This window comes from Quercus suber, unplaced genomic scaffold (genome assembly GCF_002906115.3).
Source record: "Quercus suber isolate HL8 unplaced genomic scaffold, Cork oak 2.0 scaffold_383, whole genome shotgun sequence".
NCBI classification, from domain to species: Eukaryota; Viridiplantae; Streptophyta; class Magnoliopsida; order Fagales; family Fagaceae; genus Quercus; species Quercus suber.
Genome location: NW_027069835.1, coordinates 699,732 through 711,603, shown reverse-complemented (window position 1 = coordinate 711,603; position 11,872 = coordinate 699,732). Strand labels below are relative to the sequence as shown.

General features: G+C 33.5%; 1 protein-coding gene and 1 pseudogene across 1 annotated transcript; both read left to right on the top strand.

Annotated features, from left to right (window-relative positions):
• The first annotated feature begins 1,086 nt into the window (after positions 1 to 1,086).
• On the top strand, positions 1,087 to 3,889 carry LOC112040236 (glucan endo-1,3-beta-glucosidase, basic isoform). Its single transcript, XM_024073131.2, has 2 exons — positions 1,087 to 1,215; positions 2,811 to 3,889. Exons 1-2 carry the CDS (start codon positions 1,122 to 1,124, stop codon positions 3,755 to 3,757), a joined length of 1,041 nt encoding a protein of 346 aa, XP_023928899.1. The 5' UTR covers positions 1,087 to 1,121; the 3' UTR covers positions 3,758 to 3,889.
• A 2,820-nt stretch (positions 3,890 to 6,709) lies between these two features.
• Positions 6,710 to 7,761, top strand: LOC112040225 (glucan endo-1,3-beta-glucosidase, basic isoform-like; annotated as a pseudogene).
• Positions 7,762 to 11,872: the final 4,111 nt, after the last annotated feature.

Sequence of the window (11,872 nt, the reverse complement as noted above, 5' to 3'; positions counted from 1 at the left end):
GGGGTGGGGGGGGGGGGGGGGGGGGGGGGGGGTAGGAATGTCGGAGGTGTGCCAATTGACGAATGGTCAATTATTCACTTCTATGAGAGAAGTACTCCCTTGATAACAATGAATTTCTATAGAAACAACGTTCTTTTACATCTAGTGAACGTTTGGATAGCAATGAATCTCATGTCTGTGTTTTGTGTTGCGTTTTCTCTCTCTCTCTTTTTTTTTTTTTTGGTTAGCTGCAGCAAGGGACAGCAGCTACTGTTCATGAACAGTGGCCGCACTTTTCCTACTTTTTTCGTCACTTTTATCACATCAGTAGCTCCCGCGTACTATTCATGGGACCCACAAACTTCACATTTCAGCAATTTTTTAATTAAAAATAGGTCTCATGATACTATTCATACATTTAAAAATTATTTTGCTACAGTGATTTCAGTTTTCAGTTTCAGTAAAATAAATTCTATCTAAACAGACTCCTAATAACATAACAAGTGATCCAAACTTTGCACGTGATACAAATAAAATTGGAAAATGATTGATTGTAGAAATGAAAGACACAATCCGTCCATTAAATGTTGCATTGATGTAAAACGTAAAAACAAGATCATCTCTATTTATTTGATATTGTAAAAAGAGAGAATATCATGGTTAAGATTTTATTTCTTGAATTTAATAGTGTACAATTTTCACACCATAATAGATATTCCTTTAGATTTATAATATTTAATATGAACCATAAAATTAAATAAATCAATTTCAAATATCATCAAATTGGAAAGCACCATGCATCCTTCACATAAACATATAAATTTCCGTAGGAAGGCAACCAATAAGATTGGTTGTTTCAAATAAAACCAAACACAGTGGGACACTGAAAAATTGAAGACAATTTCAAAGGCATGGGGAGATATTTCCACAAATTAATGAGCAGTTAGATGTGCCTTGAATGATGCAAGTTGGTTCGTGTACAACTTGTGTCACGTAGAGTGCGATATCACTCAAAAAAAATATATAGTACAAGCATCCATCTATATCTCTCACTCTATAAAGGGGCAGCTGAACAATGGTATAAGGCATAGTTGGCTATCTTAGCTTTTTGTTTCCTATTCCTTCCATATATAGTTTTCTCAATGGCTAAATCCGGTCATGCTGGTATAAGTCCTTCCATGATTTCCACAATAATGCTGGTGCTTGGGCTGCTAATGGCTACCCTAGGCACAACAGGTCTCTCTCTCTCTCTCATTGATACATGATTTAAAAGTCTTTTACAGCCCAAATCAAATGCTTTTGTGTCTTAATTAACCCAAGGTTGAGGAGCTGTGATATTGTCACACACTACAGTGTACTGCCTGGCCTCTTGCACCCACATGTACATGTGGGTTCCATGTTGCTGTGAGAGGATGTACGGAACAGTACACTTTTTAAGACACCAAATAGTACTATCCCTGGAACTAAAGGAGTAGAAAGTAAAAACCGCCAATGTTGCCCTCAATTAAAGTTGCCCTCTCTAGGCGATAGATTTTCCTTTGACCTAAGTTTGATTGAATTAACCTTAGTCCAATCTCCACAAATCTGTCTTGGTCGTCGTGCCATTTTTGGAATTGAAGCACGTTCACGTTGCATGCTCACCACAAATAGCCTAGAATGTAATAATAGCATTTGATCCGTTTAGATACTATTTATTTTATTGAAAATTTAAAATTAAAAACATTATAGTAAAATAATTTTTAAATATGTGAATAGCTTATTTTTAATGAAAATTTTGTTGAAAAAAAAAAGTTTGTGAGTCCCATTAACAGTGCAATAACTCACTGAAAAAGCCATTTAACGCTCTTCTCAAAAAAAAAAAAAAAAAAGTCACCTAATTACTTCTCTTAAATGAGCCACAACTAGCCTTCTAAGCATTTAAATTAATTAAGAACTACACCATTAGTTGTATTTAGCTTTGTGTGTGTGTTGGGGGGACCTTTCTTCATTTGTTTTGTTTAGTTTTGGCTCTCTCTCTCTCTCTCTCTCTCAATAATGGGATGAGAAAGAAGGGAGAGGGGAGTCCAATAAAATCATGTGTAGAACTAGGATAATTTACTAAGTGATATAGGACAACATTTGGGGTTTAATGTTTATCATTTGTTAGTTTTTTAATTGTTATATAATTATTGCTATCTTAGAACAGAGGATTTTATTTTCTTGATACTAGGTGTTTTTAAGGGTCTGCTAGTCAAAATATAATCATACTACTTGAAAAATAAGTTTTCTTAAGCCTTTAAATAGGCGTATAATATGTAAACAAAAATTCAAGTAAGAATTTCATGAATAAGAATTTCAAAATATTTTTCTCCTTTCTTTCCGTTGAATTCTAGTTATTCATTGTGGATTCAACTGGGAAGTTAGAAGACAAAATAGCCAATTCATGGTTGTGGCAAGTGGCAACAATTAGCTGAACAAATGAAAATTTCCATGATTACTTAATCATATAGTATATCTTGCCGAAAATGCTAAGCTAGTCCATATTTTTATTACAATAAATTTCACATTAATGTGATTGGTGGATTTTAACAACTTAATGAAAGAATATTTGAATTATTATTTTTTATAATTGGTAACGCGTCAATTTCGTGTAATATCTCTAACATCACTATTATTATCCAATGAATCTTTCACTTTTAATATATTATTATATTATGCGAGCCTACAAACCCAATGAATCTTCCACTTTCAATATATTTATAACATTCCTGCCCTGAGTCCCTGACTGAGATAAATTGCATAAGCATATTTATGTATGTAAAACCATTGACTTATTGTCTAATCTAATGCAGGTGCCCAAGTTGGTGTTTGTTATGGAATGCTTGGTAACAACCTACCACCACCAACAGAAGTTGTAGCTCTCTATAGACAAAACAACATCCAAAGAATGAGGCTCTATGATCCAAACCAAGATGCTCTCCGAGCCCTTGGAGGCTCCAATATTGAGCTCACGCTAGGCCTTCCAAATGACAAGCTTCGAGAGATTGCTTCAAGCCAAAACAATGCAAATGCTTGGGTCCAAAACAATGTGAAAAACTTTGGAAATGTCAAATTCAAATACATTGCAGTTGGAAACGAAGTAAAGCCTTCAGATTCATTTGCACAGTTCCTTGTCCCCGCCATGCAAAACATTCAAAACGCAATTTCTGGGGCTGGACTAGGGAACAAAATCAAAGTTTCCACTGCCATTGACACTGGAGTCCTTTCATCATATTCTTTCCCTCCATCTAAAGGCTCATTCAGAGCCGATTATAGGCCAATTCTTGATCCAGTCATTCGCTTCTTAGTGAACAATGGGTCCCCATTACTTGTAAACTTGTACCCATATTTTAGTTACACTGGTAACACCAAAGACATTCGTCTTGATTATGCTCTTTTCACAGCTCCCTCACCTGTTGTGAATGATCCCCCACGAAGTTATCGCAACCTTTTCGATGCCATTCTTGACACTGTTTACTCGGCTTTAGAGAAGGCCGGCGGGGGATCGTTGGTGATTGTTATATCAGAGAGTGGTTGGCCTTCAGCGGGTGGAACAGCAACATCACTTGATAATGAAAGAACTTACATTACCAATTTGGTTCAACATGTGAAGGGAGGGACACCAAAGAAGCCCGGAAGGCCTATTGAAACTTATGTGTTTGCCATGTTTGATGAGAACAACAAGACTCCAGATTTAGAGAAACACTGGGGGCTCTTTTCTCCAAACAAACAGCCTAAGTTCCAAGTCAATTTCAGTTAAGAAGAGGGCTTTATTAAGTGCATCAAGGAATAAGAGCAACTTATTATGGTGCATAACAATTATTATTATAGTAAGTAAGAGTTTTTGCTAACTCACAATAAATAAGAAGTAATCACCTCGCAGACAATAAATAAAAGAGTGCAATATCTCTGATGTAATATTATTAAGAATCATTTATCTCTAATGTAATGTTTAGGCATGTTTCATTGATGTATTGAATGTCTACAAAATATTATTACGGAGTTTGTTGGATTGACTAGTGTTTTTTTTTTTGGTTGGGGCTAGAGTTATAAGTATTTTTCATAACATAAGATGAACTATTTGTGCACGTTAGTTATTATCATAGCATATGCAAATTGAAAATCTCAAAATCAAAATGTGAGTGATATGTGAATTCCAACAATTAACTCATTTAGTTGTATAAAGGATCTGGAATTCTACCTATGCTAAAAAGAAACTTATTGACTTCTTGACTTGATGAGAATGAACAATCACCAGAGAGTAAATGCTTTAAATTTAAAATCCTATCACACAAGAACTAATATTAGAGCTTCTGTTACCCATAATGACCTCGTAGAAAGGCAACCGGTTATGATGAGATAAGTCATTTCAATATGTAAACATTCTCAAATCGCAAGGTAGAGAAGCCTAACATTTTCTAGAGGAAAGACAAAGTCCAAAATAACAACCAGTTAGACGAGCTTTAAGTGATGAACTTGGTTGCCGTAGATAATTTTGTGTTACTTAATTTCCATGGAGTGCTTGACGGGTTAAATTGTGGTGGCATATAACTATTAAACAATCCATTTCCATGGAGTGCTTGAATAGCTATAGTCACTCAAAAATCTCAATCTCAAGCACAAGCATCTCTCTCAATAAAAATAGTGTTGGAAGCATAATTGCTTTCAATCCAAGCTCTTAGTCTACGTTTCTCCTCTATGTTTTTGTCAATGGATAAGTCTTATTCAAATGGGAATAGCCCTTCAGCGATGTCCTTAATGCTAATCTTTGTGATGCGGATGGCTAGCCTAGACATAATAGGTCCCTCTTTCCCTCTCCCTCTCTCTCACTCCTTTTGCACGTTATACATTAGGCTCCCAAATCAAAACTAGTCAAAGTAAATAATTCTTCTGGAAGCACACCATTTGTCACAACTTGATGTGTGGTCGACTATGAGTGGTAATAAATCCACCACCTTTTCTCCACTACTACAGTCAACCACTCAAGAGTCATGGCAAAAGTTGTCCCTAGACCTTTTTACAAAGTAAAACCTCTATAAGATCACTTTATAAATTCTCATAAACCATACATATTCCATGTATTGCTTGAACAATTTCGATAAATGGAGATCACAAAAAATTTCACAATAGCTTAAATGATAGGTAATGATTAATATACGATAAATTAATACCAATTATGTTTCTATATGAAGTTATACTATTCATAACCTATCACCTCAAAAGTTGTAAAAAAAAAATTGTGAAATTATTTGTGTATGCAACATTATTGGAACATTTAACATGTATGACATGAGAGATAATCTTAGAAAACCAAAAAATTGGTAACATGGACTCTCTATTCTTGTGTATTGTATGCCAGATGTTACCTTATTAAAAAAAAAAAATTTAATATCCAATTCTAGTCATGTTTTTAGTTTGTTTATAAAGCATAATAAAACCATGATTTTGAATATTTTATAAACTTATAGAGAAAATAATTTTTAATCATCTTGATATTTGTTAAGCATGATAATGACAGATACGTGGGTAATATATATTAAATGTCTCTCCAATTATAAATTTGGTGTAATTGAGTCTGCATTATAAATTTGGTAAAAATGATCTCATAAAAAGCTATTGGGTAGTATGATACTTTTACACTATGTTTGAAACGGAGAAAGATGGAGGGAGAGAGGAAAGTGGCAAATATACCAAAATTTATTGTATTATAGTCATCTTCCATTTTCCTCTCTTCTACTCTCCCCTCGTCTCCCACAATCCAAACATAGGGTTAAAATATAACTATACATGTAAATTTAACCATAAGTATATATATGACTATTAACTTGTAAAAGAATATAGGTCGTAGGCTCACCTTATTTTACTTATATAGCACACATACTTGTACTGCACATTTACCTCATACATAAAGGAACTCGTGTATGTTTTATTACTTGTGAAATACAATAAAATTCATTCAGTATTTCTAATATGGTATTAGAGTCATTGCTCTGACATTTTCTTTTCAGTCTTGTCTATCTTTGGTGTTACTCCAAACTCACAGTTGCTTCCGCCATCACAGCCGCCACCGTAGCCATTCACCATTGAATCTCTAACGTCTCTTAGTCATCGTCTCTAGTTTTGGACCTATAAGCGTCGTCGTTGAGGAGTCTCACACCAAGGACCACTGCCATTATTGTTGCTGTCGTGAATCTTGCCCGATTATGCTTTTGCAGGTACCACTGTGATCATTTTGCCCCGATCTACTCAATTGTGGAAGTCTTGCAGCCATCGAAGCCTTGACTTGCCCTCACATGTTGCCCAAGCAATCTGCATGAGAGCGCACGCCTCACATGCCTTCTTCTACTCCAAGCTGACGTCGCCCGTGATGTTATCAATGCCATGTCAGCCCTAACTTATGTCAACATCCAGTCACCTGCTTACATCAGTTGCTTGCGTTATCTCCGTTGACTTCTGTTGACAGGCTCTAGTTGACTTTGACCGTTGACTTTAATGCCATAGTTGACTTTTTTGTAGTCAAGGTGCTTATTATCCAGTTTTTCTCGTAGATTTCATTTTTGCAATCCATTTTTGCATATTTTGCTTCTAAATGAAGAACAAGGACATGTCTTCTTCTTGTTACAATAATCATCACCAACAATCCAACAAAAGATTTGATTTTGAATTAATAATTTGATATGTTATAATAAATAAACTTAAATTTCAACACTATATGAATCAGGTAGTTATTGCCTGTAGATTTATTATGTACTTTGTTAGCATATGATCGAAATATGATCAAGACACAAAATTTGACATGTTCTATTTTAATTAGCTACCAAGATAGGTGTTTGCTATGGAATGTTTGGCAACAACTTACGGTCCCCAAGAGAAGTTATAAATATGTACAAACAATATAACATCGGAAGGATACAACTCTATGGCCAAAACTATGGTGCTTTCCTAGCCCTTAGAGGCACCAATATTGAGCTCATGCTTGGTGTCCCTCATGAAGAGCTTCAAAGCACTGCTTCAAGCCAAGACTATGCAAACACACGGATCCAAAACAATGTGCAAAACTGTGGAGATGTCAATTTCAGACACGTTGCAGTTGGCAACGAAATAGAGCCCAACGGTCCATATGCACAATTTCTTTTCTCGGCCATGGAAAACATTCAAACTGCAATTTATAATGCTGACCTTGGATATAAGAATATCAAAGCTTCCACTCCCTTTTATCAACCCTTGCAAAGTCCTACGGTCTCCATCAATAGGCTCCTTCATGTCTGAGTACCGATCACTTCTTGATCCCATCATAGGCTTCTTAGCGAAGCATAAGTACCCATTACTCGTTAACATGTATCCATACTTTAGCTACATTGGCAATATTCAAAACATTCGTCTTGAGTATGCTCATTTTACTACTCCCTTAGTTGAAGTGCAAGGTGGCGAACATGGATACCGAAACATTTTTTTATGCCTTTTACTCAGCATTAGAGAAGGCCAAATGGGGGGTCTTTGAAAATCATTGTGTCTGAGACTGGTTGGCCCTCTGAAGGGAGACCGGCGGCAAGTTTTGAATATGCAAGCACTTACAATTCAAATTTTATTAGGCATGTCAAGGGAGGGACTCCAAAGAGACCCAATGGACCTATAGAAACTTACATGTTTGCCATGTTTAATGAGAATCTGAAGACTCTTGATTATGAGAAAAACTTAGGCTCTTTTATCCAAACAAACAGCCTAAATTCCAAATTAAGTTTAGTTAAGAATAGCACTAGCTAGTTCACTTCAGAATAAGGACAGCTTTTATGTGTATTATAGCTATAAATAAGACTTACTTGTAGTCCCTTTTCGTGGCATGGATTCAGGTTTATGTATATATCCAAGATATAAAATTTTGTTCTTATCAGAATATGATAATCTTTTTTGTATGTTTGCATATTAATTTGGTACAATACCGCATTTATTTTATATATTCAAAATTATACGTGTGTTAAAGTTCTATCACTTTAACGTAAATTAAAAAAAAAAAAAAAAAAAAAAGGGTTCTGTAAGATTCATATCTTTACATATNAACAAATATTCAAGACCGTATTTTTATTGTTTTTCTAATCAAGTTTCTCAGCAACCAAATAGATGTCCATAAAAAGTTGCGGTCTTTTTCACAAGGCTCAAGTAAAGATTTAAGTCAGTGATTTATTAACATAAATTGGTTTTGAGATCCCAATTTTAACATAAACTGTTCTTTAAAAAAATTTCAGATGGCAGTGCACATGTCATCTGATTTGGCATATAAATAACTTTTTATTTTAACTGTCAGTCATGTAAGCATTTTCCATCAATCACTTAATGGTAATGACTATTTTGACACAATACCAAAAAGTTAAGGACTAAAGTAACACATTTAAAACGTTAGGAATTAAATTGACATTTGGTGTAAAAGTTAAGGATCAAACTTATAATTTACCCTTTATTTTTTGAACGCTAAGGTAAAAATTTTATTCACAATAATTGAAGGCCATGGCCATATTGCAATGGGAATTTGTCGTGGCTGGCTGCTTCCAAATTCCAAGCCAACGAGTTACGTGTTGGCTTTAATTGATTGAAAGCTCCATGCCATTTTTTATTTCTATGTTTTGGTTCCTCGCCACTCACCTAACTGATCAATGAGTGAAACAAGTCTTCGTGAGGAAATCTAGTAATACAACAAAAATCTCATTATATGTTTAGCCAAAAAACAATCTCATTATATTTTTAAAATATATATATTTTTTGAGTTGTGGTGTATTTCAATATAATCTTGTTTTATTTTACGTTGATCTATGGTAGATTGACACTTCACATGCTATAAAAATGCTGTAACATTTTGTTATGGCAGTTTGAGAACTCCTCTTAAAGCAGTCTTATATGATCATCTCTAAATTAATTTATTTGTCAATAATTTTTAAGCCAATTCATGCTTTTTAATATATCTATTGAGAGTTTTAGAGTTAGAATATTCCTTCCCCACTTAAGAATTAAGATATATATAAATAATAAAAAAATTTAAGTTCTCCATTACAAGCCTTCTCTCTCCTCTTATAATTTTTGTTTGATTTATGTTTGACATAATACTTAGTTATATTTAAAATGAGAATTTGAGTTTATATCAGAATTTGAGTGTTTGTCAACTATTTGAGTAATATCATGTGTAATTTTGTAATGAGACTTGATTATCATGATAATCTCATTTAAGAGAATGAGAAATTTGAATAATATATTTGAAATTCTTTTTCTTTTTTAGAGAATAACATATTTGAAAGTTAAAGAGTTTAGTTGTACAAAAAAAAATTATGAAAATATAACGTACATAACATAATTTAGAAAAATATAGACCTCCTAAATAATGAATAATATCAATCAAACACACCCAAAATAATAACATGATATATTTATAGAAATATATAGATGGAAAATAATTTTAGAAATTGTTTAATAACATGATATATTTGTAGCGTTCACTATAATAACTGCTACAATATTCTTTAAAAACGTTTCAATATTACTATACACTGAAAGCTACAACCAAAACGTTGCAAATGCACTTGTTTTTTTGTAGTGCTTCCACAACATTTAGAAAACAAATTTACATTATACCACAATTACAAAATAATTATCTATTCTCATGCAATGCATGGGTCTACGACTAATTATGATTGAAGGCAATTTTATTGGGATAACTTGTCATTGCGTATTAGCATATAATTGATAAAAGATCTTTGCCACCGAATAAAGTAAAGCATAAAGCCATAAACCTTGAGAGCGAGAAAGAGAAAAGAAATAAGTAGTAAAGAATCGGAGGACGACCTCCTGCTATTTGATAGGCTCGAGCTTTTATGGGTGATGCTAAGAGAGGAACATTAAGGCAAGGAAGATTATAAGCCTTGCTTCTTTCTTGTCTTGATAGAATATTTACGTTTCTAGTTTAATGTTGACTTCAAAGAGAGGGTATAGTATATAATTACTCTTTGCACTTTAAAAAAGCTTGATGCTTTGTCCATTCAAAGAAGCAAAGAAATAGGAAGAAAAGTATAAGAGGTATGTGTTGCGGTCAAGCTTTTTTGATTCTGCTAAAAATTAATGCAGATTCACGCAAGGGATATTATAAGAGCTTCTTGTCTTTTGATAGAATATTTATGCTTCTAGTTTTGGTTTAAGCTTTAAAATGAAACTATATGACAGCTTTACTTTTTGCACTTCGAAAGCTTGATGCTTTACCCATACAGATGGGCTGTGACCTTAAATTAAAATTCTTCTTATGGAAATTAAACATTGAAAATAAAAAATACAGTATCAAACTAATAAGACTGAAACGTTCTTTTAAAAATACTATACTTGATCATAAGTAAAAGGCCTGAAGTAATGAATCAAGATCCAAAAAGTGATGAGTTCCACTATTTAGACGGTTTTTTTAAGGAAAAATGCAATGACACCTTTTGAACTTTAGGCTAGTGTCATTACATCCTTAAAACTTTTATTTACTTAAATTAGTATATCAGTTAGTCTGTCGTTAATAAACTAACAGACTACTTGTGTGAGACTCACGTCTAACATAAAAATTATCAAAATGAAACGTCTGAAAGTGAAACCCATGGAGAGAAGAGAGATAAACTAGGTTCAGTTTAGAGAGAGAGAGAGAGAGAGAGAGAGTTTGTAGACCTCTCTTCTTCCACATCATATTTAAGACTCCACCACCCCCAGCAGCTTCATCAATTGCTTTCCTGTTCGCAAGATTTGGCTGTCTTCTAAAAGATTCTTAAGTACAAAAAGAAAAGCCCCTTGTTTAATTACAAATTAAATTTTTTATTTAAAAAAAAAAAAAAGTTTATGAACCAAATCAAAACTTTAGGATCCGTTTGATTGAAGGAGTGAAAATGTGAGAGAATAGAAAATAAGAAAGTGATAGAAAAGTGAGAAGATAGAAGAAAGTTAGTTTTATCACATATGTGTTTACCATATATCATATCCTCAGTAAAGGCAGAATTTATCTTAATAAATAAATATTAAATGTTTTCATTATTCACTGAGACTGCTAGTCTATATCTATATCTATATAATACTAAAAGCTGAAGCGTAGCATTTAATGTTGCAACGCTCACGTTAAGCCACGTCAACAGCCACGTAATTATTATTTTTTTTTCTAAATTTTTTTCATAATTTTAATATACTATTAAAAAGAAATAATTTTCATCCTTATCTCCACTTTAAAACCCAATCTTTATATATTACAGTTAACCGTAAAGCCCCAACCAAGCTAAATAATCTTTAATGCTAACCGCTCTCTGTCTTCTTGTCTTTCAGGCTTACAAAACTCCACAACTTCAGCTTTTCACGCTTTCAAAACTTCACAACTTCAGCTTCCCAACGCCAAACTCTCTCTCTTCCCTCCTTGGTCTCTTCCTCTCCTTATTTAACTGAATCACTACTTCATACCTGTTCAATTGCCACCATACATAAATAATAAAAAGAAAAAGAAAAAAAAGAGAGTCCATATTAGGTACACATTATCCCTTCCTTTTGTAATTAATATTTTGCTATTCTTCAACTAATTGAGCATTAATTCGGACCTTCTTCAAATCTGTCTTGATTAGTGGTGATTCTTCCTATTCCCAATCAAGAGGTTTTTCAAAACGTTCAATTGTGCCTATTGGAAATAGAACACCCACTGCATTATTTTTTCTATATATATCTACAATCTCTCTTCCTCTATAGATAAAGAGCCTATTAGCCTAACCTATGCCATTGCAGAATCCAATCCTTCCCACCAAGGAGCCCCCCATGAAATTATCAGATTTGAAGCCATGAATATTTGTCATGGGGTTCTCAGCAAACAAACAGACCCAAAAAAAAAAAA